Below are 13,134 nucleotides of genomic sequence, written 5' to 3'. Positions count from 1 at the left end.
ATCCATCCATCCATCCATCCATCCATCCATCCATCCATCCATCCATCTACATATACATACACGTGTATATCTATATCTATATATCTTAGACATGCAAATGGACAGTGAGTTGGGCCCAGAATTGAGCAGCCAGTCAACAGACATTTATTAAGTGCTCACTGTGTGCCAAACATTGTGCTAAACAAAAAGAAACCAGTAAAAATTGGGCAAAACCAGTCCCTATCCTCAAGAAGCTTGTAGTTTAATGACTGATGTCTCCCTTACTGGCTTCATGAGTTTATTGTGATAAGCAAATAAGCTAACTCATAGGAAAGCATTCTGTAAATCGTAAAGCACTATGTGAAAGTCATGTGGTGTGATTATTAGATGTACTCATTAATAACAAATATAAATTAATAATAGATGGCATTTATATAGTTCTTTAAGATTTGCAAAGTGCTTCATACATATGATCTCATTTTATTGTCACAACAACCCTGGGAGGTGGGAGCTAGTATCATCTCCATTTTATAGGTGAAGAAACTGAGGTAAGACAGAAGTTAAAGTGACTTGCCCAGGGTCACACAGCTAGTAAGTGTCTGAAGCTGGATTTGACTTTTACCCTCCTAGCTACCTCCTGCCTCTTAATGCCTATTAATAAAATTTTTGATTGGCAAATATTAATTAAGTACCTACTATAATCCTTGAACTATGTACCTTGTATAGTTATTGTGAAAAAACATTTTTCAAACCTTAAAATGCTGAAGCTATAGAAATATGATTACATTATCAGCAGTATCATTATATTTCCAATAAGCCAACACTGCTGGGTTATCTTGTAACTACTTTCTTACATATTGGTGCGGTCTACACTAGTAACTATTAACTAGTAATGTAACCATTCACTTATTGGTAGAGTCTACACTAGAAATGTAACCACTCACTTATTGGTCCAGTCTACACTAGTAATGTAACCACTTACTTATTGGTACAGTCTACCTTTATTTGTGCTGTCTATACCAATAACCACTTATTTATTGATGCAGTCTACACTAATAATCTGGGGCTATACAAGCATGGCCCCAGGAACATAGCTCTGTAGACAGAAGGGAACTGAGAGGTCGTCTAGTCTGACCTGCTTACTTTATAAAGCAGGAAATGGGCCCAGTGAGTGGCAGTGACTCATCCCTAGTCACGTGGCATGAACAGTAAGTGGCCTCTGACTATCACTGCTATCCTTCCATCTCTTGTCCTTCCTAAAGATATGCTCTCTCCCCTTGTGACTCTCACCCCTTCACCCTCAGAATTTCCTCAGGCCATTCTCCCTGCCATGACTTCACTTTGTTGAATTTCCAGTCTCAGTTCCACAACCAGCCTGGACACTGTCCTCTGCTCTCAAACCTGTCACTTTGTCTTATTGTTGCATGATCCCTGACAAACCCCAGCCCTGGTTACCCCACCCATCAACTATTCACCTTTTTGGTTCCTATTCATATGCTCTGAGCAGAGTCAAATGACCATGCTTACTGGCTATCCATTCATGTCATATACCTGTGGCTGGGCCATAACTCCCTAAATGGCTTTCTATCTCATTACCCATGTATTACCTCAGTACCTTCAGAGGTATTCTAAATCCTCTGTCATCTCCTCAAGCCTCCCACTCCTCCCCTTCAGCTGAGGACCTTACCTCTTTACTGAGAAAACTGGAGCTATTCACTAAGCACTTCCTTTCCTTCCCTTCTCTTCCTCTCAGACTGCTCTGCCATTTCTCATTCTCCCCTCTTAGTCTCTATTGAGATGGCCCCAGGGCCAGCCCCTCCACATGTGCCTTCAATCCCCTTCCTTCCCCTCTTCTCTGGCAGACTGTCCCCCAAATTCTCTTTTATCTCTCATGCATCTTTGACCTTTCTCCATCTATTAGTTCCTGTCTTACTGCCTCCTATAATGAACTAGTCTCCTCAACAATTAAAAAAAAAAACATTTCAGAAGATCTCACCATCTGGTCAAGTTCATATTGGCTTCCCTCCCTTTCTCAGACTCCTAAGAAAAAGTCATCTGCAATTGTTGCCTCAACTTCCCTCCTCAACCCTTTGCAATTTGGCTTCTATCACTCAACTGAAACTGCTCTCCAAGTTTGCCAAGAATCTCTCCTCGCCAAACTGGGCCGTCTTTTCTCATTCCTCATTCTTTTGGGACCTATCTGCTGCATTCAGCACTGTTGACCGCCCTCCATTCCTGGAGAGTCTTTCCCCTTTGGGTATTTGTGATGCTCTTCTGTCCTGGATCTCCTCCTGACTGTCTGATCACCCCTTTTGTAGTGCCTTTATTGGTTCAACAGCTGTATCATACCTTTCCTCCCCTAAGACTGTCCTGGGCCCTTTCTCTCTATCCTCTCCCTTTAGTGACTTCAACAGCTGTCATAAATGTAATTGTCATCTCTATGCAGGTTGGTTCACAAATCTGTATGTCCAGTGGCAGTCCCTCTCGAGTTCACCAAGAACTCTTGAAACATTCTTTGTTAACACTGGTTGAAATATTGAACTATTATTAGTTGGACAACAGATAATATAGAGGCTTGGTTCTAGCCCTTTGCTTTCAATATGAAAATACTAGTACAATACAGGTTATATAGAAGGAAGAATGAACGAAAGAAATGAATTAATAAATAAATGAAAACAGCCTTTATTGAACACTATGTATCAAACAGTGTGCTGAATGCTGGGGACAGAAACAGAAAAATGGAAATGGCACTAGCTCTCAAGGAACTCATATTTGAAGTGGAGGAGACAAGCCATAAAAAGTTCAGTTGTTGGAAAGGTTGAAGGTTCCTTAGGGTGTGCACTCTGATTCGGCCATATTGGCCTATTGGCTATTTCTCTATTCCATATTTCGTCTCCTGAACCCCCTCTGTTGTACTAGCGGTTCCCCATGCCTGGACTGCTCCTCCTCCTCCTCACCACTGACTCTTGGAATCCACGCTTTCCTTCAGACTCGGCTCAATTGCCACTTCCTTCAGGATTCTCCCCAGTTGCTAGGACACCCCCTTCCCAAACTACCTTGCATTCCTTTTGTGTTTATTCTATACTGTACACACTCACACGTGTACATCTTGTCTCTCCATTAGAATGTAAGCCCCTTGAGGTTAGGGATGGTTTTGCTTTTATATCTCCAGAGCCTAGACAGCACCTGCCTTGTAGTCAGTGACTAATACAATTTTTTTACATTGATTAGCTGAGCAATGAAACTTTCTCATTAATGGAAATTATATTTCAGAGTGATGACCTTTTTTTTTTTTAAGAAATAATTTACCACTCTGAACTTTCTGAAAATGATTACTTTTAAATGGCTGCACTTTCTTGAATGACTACATTTAATATAGGATCCCCTCCCCAATTTGGAAATAAATCATTAAGATTACTCAGACATACTCTTTTTATGATAATCAATCAATCAATCTACCAACACTTTTAAGTGCCTTTGTATGTGCCCAATATATCAGCTGTCCTAGTGACCATTAGGAGTAAGTTCGGATGGTAAAATCTTGCCAGATTCAGCATAAATCCTGACACTGATAAGTTGGACTGATGAAAAGAATCAATATCATGGACCAGACTTTCCTTTTGTAATAGTCTGCAGGATCATAAATGATTTACTATAGGAAAAATATGTCAGCAGGAGAAATAATGTTATCTGTGGTCCAAGTGTATTGACAATTTAATTCTCAGAGTACCCATCATCATGGCTTAATGCTGGCCTGATTATATTAAAACTAAGTAAACCAGAAATAAAGTGTTCATGGAGATACAGAACCCAGATAGTGACCATTCATCTCTCTGCTCTTTTCATGTGCATGCACTGTCCCAAGTCCTTCTTACAGTTCCCTTATCTTTATACAGAAGATAGTTCTAAGTTAGAGAATTGAGAAAACTGGAACTTCAGCATTTTTAAAAACTAAAACTAACTTGTTTTATATTTTTACCTAATACTCAGATATGAAGCATTTAGGGCTTAGACACTGAGCTCCTTGAGGGCAGGGACTGACTTCAGACTTTTTTTGTATTGCTAATGCTTAGTAGTTCCTGGCACATAGTAGGTGCTCAATGACATAAATGCAGAGCTAGAAATAGCAATTCTGGTACTTGGGGCAAGTGATGCATGTGGAAGAAACCTCACATCTTAGGACCTAAGGCTCCTCTCTTGCCACTCCTCCAATGGAGGGAGTGTATGGAAATCTCTGGGCAGCAAATCGCCTTTATTAATGTAAAATGAAGACTATCTGTGCTACTCATTTATGCCTTCTCTTTTCCCACTCCTCCAGTTTGCCCTGCTCCCACTGGGCTAGATGGGTGAGTGAGAAGACCCCCCACCAGGGGTGTCCTCCCTTTACCCTTCCCTCAACTGCTCAGACCTCATGATGCACTCGGGTGGGAAGACCAATGATTGCTCATGATGCTTGGATGAATGGGGGTCTCCAATGCTAATCTTTCTGGTGAGACAGGACCACCAGACCTAATTTGGGGCTCTGAAGTTTTTCTATGTACTCTGACTCGCTGATACACCCTTAGGACTGCTGGGCTTTTCCATCTGCCCTGCAGATAAACTCTTATGTGTTGTCTCCCTCAAGTATAGTTTGAGTTCCTTGAGAGCAGGGATTGTTTCTTTTTTGTCCTTTTTCCTATTTGCATCCCCAGGTTCTTAGCACAGGGCTTGGCACACAGCAGATACTTGAATACTTTTTCATTCATTTGTATACATAACCCACATTGTGTTAGTATTTAGATTTAAGGTTGAAAGCTGGGCTTGTTTTCTTCAATACTCCAACCTCTGCTTTAATTGAAGCCAATTGGATCGCTTTATACTCCTAAGCTGGTGTCCCATTTATATACCAGTCCTGGTTAGTAAATATAGTTGTGCTTGAGGGAGAAAAATCAGCTTGAAATGGCTGATTCACTAAAAGAAGATGTAAAAATCTGGGAGAATTATCTGGCATAACTTCTGCATGCATCAGAAAACTCAGTCTTGCCATTGCTTCCCTCTATGAGTTTCCATTTCAGTTAATTGGAACGCTGTGCTCAGTGTTGGTTGCCAGTGAGGCTGGGTGACTTATTTAAGGCCAAGTACACTTGTTTTCTTTAACAATTCCAGGTTATCCATTGGTTAGGATTTGCCATGACTAATAATTCAGAGGCAGCTAATTTAAAATTACTTACTGGCTGTGTCCTGAATTGTTCAGTGAGATGGTTTTGTTCTATTATCTACATGTGATTCAATTCAACAAACATGTATCAATTGCCTACTGTGTGTTGCCTACATTTAATTCACTTCATTATTTGTCAACGGTGAACTACCAACATTTAATTTCATTTAACATTTATTAATTGTCTAATCTCTGCTAGAAACTGGGATACGCATTTTAAAATGAAGGTAACAGTCCCTTGGGGGAGGGAGGGATAGAGGGAAAGAGGCCTCATGTGCTCCACCTCTGGATGGTAGCAGCAAAGCCAATGGTCATGGGAACACCTCTACTCCAGTGTCATTTCCACTGATAAGTTCCTATCAGTTCCTCCTGCTGAACCATTTGTCAGGGCCACAGACTTGGGGGAGGAAGGTCTCTTTTCTGTATCTGCAGTAGCTGTGGCTGTGGTCCCAGACAGTAGCATCTCCATGGGGACTGCTTCCTGGAATAGTGGCTGTGGGGGCTAGGCTGAACGCAGGACTCCCAGAGCCCTTGGACTTATTTGCCCATTGCTGGTTATCGGTCAGTGGCCAGTGTTGGTGAGGGCAAGGAGATGGACTCCTTTGCCACAGGGATCACTCCTCTTGATGCTGGCTGTGGGCCAGGCTATAGGCAGGCCCAGTGGTCTTGAGTGCACCGCTTTTCCCAAGGCCAGGGCTAGCTCCATTAGGGTCTCAGGGGAGGTTTGACTCACTTGACCATGTCACCTCATGTCTCTCTCAGAGAGACATGTCTTGATAACTAAGAGACACGCCTTGATAACTGATGAGATATCAGAGAGACACGTCTTGATAAGTGATGAGATATGAGGGTTGAGGAAAAGTAAAAAGCCAAAGATGATTCTGAGGTTGTGAAGGATGATGACCATTATGTCTATTTCCATTTTGGCTCAAACTCATTCTAGTGCCTTCCCCCCTCCAACCCCTTGGAAAAGCTGGGCACTTCTAGGTGTGACATCATGATCTCCAATGAACTGTAAGAGGCAGAAAACAAGATCTGAGGAATGTTAAGTGAGGTGTGTGATACAGTTGTGGGACACAATGATTCCCCTTCCTCTTGTGCATCCCTTGCTATCACCCATCACTTGACCTTTGGGGCACCCATCCAGCTCTTTGAAGATGCCTTAAAGCTGGCCAGAGGAAGCAGCAGCTAATCCCTTCACTGGTTTTGTCTTAATGTTACATAATGATTCCTTATCAAATACAGGAGACATTTGAGAGAAGTTAATGAGAAAGATTTTAATGACGGCATGTCCTACTTTCGGCACTTCTCCTCTGTGCCAAGGCCAGGCAGAGGTCGCATCATTTCTGTAGGACACGCTGGGGCTGCTTGCTACAAGCTCTGTTGCCAGTGACCAGGACAGCAGAAGATGGAAGCAATCCTGGATGGCTCTTGACTTGGAATGACTGGAAAGCATGCAGAGAGCAAAGGGTCAGACAGGTTCATCCCAAATGAAGACTGGGGATGTTTAGCTTGGAGGGGAGACTCTGGAGAATTGATATATTTCACCTCAGAGGGCAGAACCAGGAGAATGGGTAGAAGATGAGGGGCACAGATTTAAGGCTTGATGTCAGGGGACACAAACACCCCCCATCCTCTCCCCTCCCAAAACAACAACAGGCCTTCCTAAAGTAGAAAGGGCTGCCCTCAGGGGGGTGAGTTTAAGGGATTCCTGTTCAGGGATGAGTTGGACTCAATGGCTGCTGAGGGTCTTTCCAAGCTTGAAATTTGGTAACAGGTATTCATTGTCTTACTGTAAACAGGAAAACCCTGGCTGGCTACTCATCCCAGAGTTATTCTTTATGATCAAAAGGATTAAAATTTTATGATCAAGGATATGGCTCTAAATAATTGATCATCCTTTGAACAGTGGGCCCAATCTGCCATTTAAATTAAGAACACATTTTCTACTCTGAGCTGTTAACACTAAGTGATTACTATTAAGAGCGAGACTATACACCTATCGTTTTTCATTTCAAAAGGCACCTTCCTTTATTAAAAAAAAATTGCCTTATTAAAAAAAAATACAGCAGCTAATGTAAGAGTTTCCTCAGGCTCCATTTGAAGGCTATTTCCCCTAGGGCTTAGTTTCAAGCCATATGACTGGCTTCCTTATCACACAACTGCACTGTTAGCAGACAAAAGAAAGACACTCTGACCTCCCTGAGCCAGAGATAGGGAATCTATCAGGTCTGTGGAGTTTTCAAATTAGGATGTTACTTGATAAAGAAGGGATCCACAGCCTTGGCTTTGAACTCTACCATTACAATTAGAATTCCAAGATAATTGGTGGAAAAATTCCATGAGATGCATTTATGTTCTTCTCTAAAGGCAGGGCTAAGTGGCCAAGTGGCCAGAATTGATAGGAGCAAGCAATGTGGGGTTTGGCATACCCTGCAGGAATCATAATGAAAAGGGGACTCTAAGGCCATATTAGAAAGACTAAGCTGATTAGAGGAATGCTTGCTTTCCTTTGTGACTAAGGAAAGATAAATCCCTCCAGCAACGTTCAAAATGTAGGGGGATACAAATACCAATACACACACTACAAAACCTCAAAGCAACTTAAAAGACTTTCCTTTGACTATCATACTTTATTTTCTTTCTGGTAATACAAATATATAACAAAATAAAAGGTGCCCAAATAGATTTTGAACAGGTAAGAAAAGAATACAGTTTCTGGATATCAAGCCATCATTTACAAATCAACACTGCAAAACATATGAATTAATAACTCTTAATTGGTTTACATAAGAATTATAATAAGAAATAAACAAAATCATCTATTTGATACAGAACAAATAAGAAAAAGCCCCGGACATCCCAAGATTCTGTCTTTATGTTAGGTCTTCACAAGGTTTTAGATGAATATGAATCGGTAAAAATGATGTAGCTATTTCTGAACATTCAGCAGTACTTACAAACACGTTTGATTCTCTGATTTAAAGTGTGACCACACAATTGATGCCCACGTGCATTTTGGGGAACACTTGACAGAGCGCTAAAGCGTGAGATGTGCTCTCCATGGCCAGAGGAGGCCCGGTCCTGGGCCCGGGATAATGGCTCAAGCGAGCTCATAGTATTTCCCGGTCTGGGGATCAAAGTAGCAGTTGAGACAGGGATCGTACAGCAGAGTCAGCACTTCCTCATCCTCTTCGGCACTCAAGTCATCTTCACCTGTGTGAAAGAATGAGCGCTATGTGAGCCGCTGACCAGCCGGAGAACTCACAAAGCTGAATAATGTAGGGGAAACCAGTCATGCACCAAGGGCCAGCCACTGAGCTAAACACTGAGGGGAGAAAACAGAAAACCCCTACCTTCCTGGCGTTTACAATCTGATAAAATGCTGCCTTCTAGACGATGATTATTCAAGAAATACACACACAAGGTCTATGGTTCTGTCTGTGGGGAGGTCCCATGATGGAAAGTCCCTGTCACAGTGACCAGCATAAGCCATCCTTGGCGTAGGGGATAAAAACTAAGAGGCCCAGCATACTCAGAGGTCACGTGACTTTCCGAGGTCACACAGCTTATGAAAACATTTGACAAACAAGGCAAAAAGTCATGGCTGAGGGTGGGCCATGACAATATGTAAAGCTGAATGAAAGGAAGTGATAAGAAAATAACAGAACTCTAAGGAGTATTTAACCCTTCAGGATCTCAAGGTGGCATTCTGAATACTAGTTATGCTGGTACACCATGGGAGAAGGAGACTCCAGATGGTTCCAAGTCACTTGACCTCCATTTTGTTTCTGCTTCCTCACCTGTAAACTGGGATCATAAAAGACCTACCTTGCAAGGCTCTTGTGAGGATCAAATGAAATAATATTTGCAAAAAGCACACAGGAGGCAGTTATTTAAATGCAGATTCCCTTTTTCCCTCCATCCCCAAACCAGTAAGAGGGTGACTACCTTCCTCAGAGGATTACTGTGAGGGAAGGGCTTTATAAAGTTCAAAGGACTTTAGAACATAAATTGGTATTACTGTTAATCAATTAATAAGCATTTATTGTTTCCCATGTGCCAGGCACTGTGCTGAGTCTGGGATATTTTGAATATATGTTTGGTTACTTTAATTATTTGACAATATATCTATTATCATCTAAATTGAACCTTAGTGAACTAAAAAATGGGAACAAGAATGGCATCCTTAGAGCAAAACTGGGTTAAATGATCTACTTTTGACACTGAAATGTTCTAACTTTGTCAAAGGATTTTGTTTCGGTTCTAACGTAGTTTTCACAGTCTTCAACTAACACCATTTGGCCATTGTAATCACTATGTAATGAAATTATAATATCATGAAGCAATTACCATGATGATGTCAAAGCAATGGGAAATGTTATGAAAAGTAATTACCTGCATGAGGACTATGAAACTTTCAATTACCTTCTTGGATGACACAGAGTTTGTTTTTCCTCAAAATGGCAAATTGTTCTAGTTAGGGCTGAGCCACAGCACCCCGACAAGGATATATTACGACGACAAAGAACATCTAGACCTGGACCCAAAGCAGACTCTTTACCTTTTCCCCATAATCAGACGATTTCTGCTTAAACAGAACTGCCTTTGCCTTTCATTTAAGAATCAATCTGTTGTGTTTCAGCCTCATTCGCTGTCTGCTGGCCTGCTAAGAGTCACTGGGAGGAGTCATTCCAGTTCATCTCCTCTTACTGAAAGCCAATGAATGTGAAGGATCATCTACATTTCATGCATTTATAACAATATAAAACAAGGCTGGCCTACAGAAACACCAGGCAGCTCTTCACTCTAGTCACTGGTGTGGGAGGCCAGATACTTGGAACACCTTTGAATGACTTCACTTATTCTTCCATCTTCTGACTGCCGTATTGGGACCAGACAGAGCTCCAGAAGTGAGGGACTACTGTCCTATGTGCATAGTAACACAGTTGTTGAAACCAGCCCAAGGGGAGCGATACCCCTTTGGGGCATCGTGAGAGAAGGTTCCACTGGATGCAGGGCCAGAGCATCCCTCCAGCGAGGTAGTGTCTCCTAGTGGGAAGCTCCCTTTAAATTGTCCGGTGTTCTCAGCAGACGTGAGCCCGGAGGTACAAGATAAATAGGATTTCTTTGACAATGCAGAATTAGAATCTTGATGCTACTCGGAAAGCAACTGAATTACAAGCAGGGAGTATTGATTGCTGTTCAGGCATCAGCTGGAAAGCGTGTCCATCAGACGCAGTGGAAGCCAGAAGCAATCTTCTATTCTGGTGAAATGCCACTTAAAAGAGAATTTTGAAGGTTTGTTTCATCTTGAAGTATCAATATTTCACTGTGTAAACCATTGCCAATTTCTAAAAGGATTGTGTTCCCAAAGTCTGTTTATCAATGGACTCTCAAGACCTTGTAACAGATATTCTCATACAAGTAAACAGTGAGTTTCCCCTGTTGTCCCCTGAAGAGATGAGAGGGAGTCGTACAATGGAGGGAGCCAGAAAGAACCTAACTCTGACATCAGGGGGTGGTGTGACCCTGGCCAAGTCACATCAGCTCACCAAGACTACGATGCAGCAGAAGGGTGGACCTACACTAGAGGAGGGTGTTTTTTCACCTGGGAGTTCTCGATGCCAGTGAAATCACAGACACAGTTCCCACTGCTAGGTTTTCAGGCTAGTCAATCAAAGCCTGGCATAGTGGAAAGCACACAGGCCCTAGACTTGAGATAGCATCTTGAGGGAGTTACAAAAGCTTGTGCCTTCCTTGTGGGGTCCTTCTGATGCTCCAACAAGCTGTCAGTGTGTGCCAAGCATACAGACCTCAACGCTTTGAGATCTTCAATGCTTCATCAGGGCAGGCAGTTTCTGTCCACAGGCAGACTCCCCAAGACCTTTAGTCAGGGCCAACGTGATGACAAGGCTGGTTGTCAGGCAGCAAGCACCCAGCGTCGCCTTTCTCTGGTTCTGTCCATGAAGCCTCTCTAGCCTAAACACGGTCACAGTTTCACACCCCTGACATAACTTTTGTGAACCCAGGGTTGTTTCCATACCCCAATGAAGCATTAGGACAGGACAAGAAATACTCCCAGCTGAACCCACAATGCCCCTTAAATACAACACTCATCATTATCTCAACTACATCTAAAAAGCTTTATACCATTGTTTCCAAGAGAAAATGAAGTACAAATTTCAACCAGGGGCACGAAGCCTAGATTGTGGAGGGTTATTCGATACAAGAGAATTGGTGCTAGGGTTTTATGTGCACACGCGTGTGTTTGTGTGTGTTTTCATATGTGTGCATGTTCCCTGTTCTTAAATTCAATTTAAGATGGTTATCCGAGTTACTTTCTTTTGTTTCTCTTTACCCAACTCCTCTCCTATGTTTCTACTCCTTCCCCCTTCAAAACCACTTCAGTTGTTTGTGGCTAAGAGGCTGGAACAGAATCTATTATGCTTCAGCTCAAGTGAAAAATGCAGGGGTAGCAATCCTGATCTCAGACAGAGCAAAATCAAAAAGACCTGATTAAAAGAGATGAACAGGGAAACTTCATTTTGCCAAAAGGTACCATAGACAATGAAGTAATATCAAACATTTTTTTTTTGCCTTTTATTTTTGGAGGACAATTGGAGTTAAGTGACTTGCCCAAGGCCACATGGCTAGTTTTTTTTGCGTGTGTTAAGTGTCTGAGACCAGATTTGAACTCAGGTCCTCCTGACTCCAGGGCTGGTGCTCTATTCACTGTACCACCTAGCTGCCCTATCAAACATTTTTAAAGGCCAATTTCTCTGACAAAGGTCTCGTTTCTCAAATTCATGGGTAACTGCATCAAATTTACAAAAATAAGAGCCATTCCCTAATTGATAAATGGCTGAAGAGTATGAACAGGAAGTTTTCAGAAGAAGAGATCAAAGCTAGGTAGAGTTATGTGAAAAATACTCAAAATCACTGTTGATTAGAGAAATGCAAAGTAAAACAGCTCTAAGATACTTCCTCACACCTATTAGAAATTATAAATGCTAGAGGGGAGGGGGCTAGAAAGTAGGTACACTAATAAACTGTTGGTGGAATCGTGAACTGGGCCAACCATTTGGAACTAGGCCCAAAAGGCTATAAAACTGTGTATATTCTTTGTTCCAACAATACCACTACTAGCTCTGTACACCAAAGTGATCAAAGAAAAAGGAAAAGGAACTATATGTACAAAAATATTTTTAGCAGTTCTTTATGTGCTATAGAGGAACTGGAAATTGAGGGGTTGTTCATCAATTGGAGAATGGCTGACCACTGGCATATGACTGTGATGGAATACCATTGTGCTTTAAGAAATGACAAGGGGCTGGTTTCAGAGGAAAACATGGCAAGATCTATAGGAACTGATGCAAAGTGACGTGAGAAGGCAGATCGCTGTGCACGGTAACAACATGCTGTGATGATGCCAGCTGTGAAAGACTTGTTTACTCTGATGAATACAAAGACACAAAACAATTCCAAAGGCCCCACCTCCAGAGAGGGCAAACTGAAGTACACTGTTCTCCCCTTTACAATTTTTCCTGCTTTTTTGTGATGGAGCTAATGTGGAAATATGTTTTGCACAACTTCACATCTATAATTGATATCATTTTGCTTCCCTCCTCCCTGGGTGTGGGAGGGGTAGGAAGGGGAGAATCTGGAACTCAAAATTTAAAAAGAAAAGAATGTTAAAAGAATACAAATAGAACACACACACACAATCTTTCCTCTTCCTCAACTTTCTAAGTTGGGCTAAAGCCCCAGTGTAGGCTCATTTCTTTGTGATTAGGATAGTGTGTATGGGTAGCACCCCCATTCTTCCCAATTCCCAACTCTGGAGTTGAGAATACACTGGAGAGAGATGGAGAGAGTGAGAGAGAGAGAGACAGACAGAGAGACAGAGACAGAGAGAGAGAAAGAGAGAGAGACAGAGAGAGACAGAGAGACAGAGA

The 13,134-nt window shown here is 42.1% G+C and overlaps 2 protein-coding genes across 3 annotated transcripts in view; both read right to left on the bottom strand.

Annotated features, from left to right (window-relative positions):
- Positions 1-13,134, bottom strand: part of FAM3D (FAM3 metabolism regulating signaling molecule D) — a 307,323-nt gene that overhangs the window by 136,080 nt on the left and 158,109 nt on the right. The gene's annotated exons all lie outside the window — the stretch shown is intronic.
- Positions 7,790-13,134, bottom strand: part of CFAP20DC (CFAP20 domain containing) — a 223,495-nt gene continuing 218,150 nt past the window's right edge. For both annotated transcript variants that reach the window (XM_069084234.1, XM_069084231.1), the window contains one exon: positions 7,790-8,392. In XM_069084234.1, coding sequence (XP_068940335.1) covers positions 8,280-8,392 — 113 coding nt within the window. In that variant the 3' untranslated portion in view covers positions 7,790-8,279. The remainder of the gene's footprint in view (positions 8,393-13,134) is intronic.

Source organism: Petaurus breviceps, unplaced genomic scaffold (genome assembly GCF_028583685.1).
Source record: "Petaurus breviceps papuanus isolate PSGF00001 unplaced genomic scaffold, PetGlider_PUasm1.0 174, whole genome shotgun sequence".
Taxonomy (NCBI): domain Eukaryota; kingdom Metazoa; phylum Chordata; class Mammalia; order Diprotodontia; family Petauridae; genus Petaurus; species Petaurus breviceps.
Note: the sequence above shows the minus strand (reverse complement) of the source record. Positions and strands in the feature narration are given on the sequence as shown.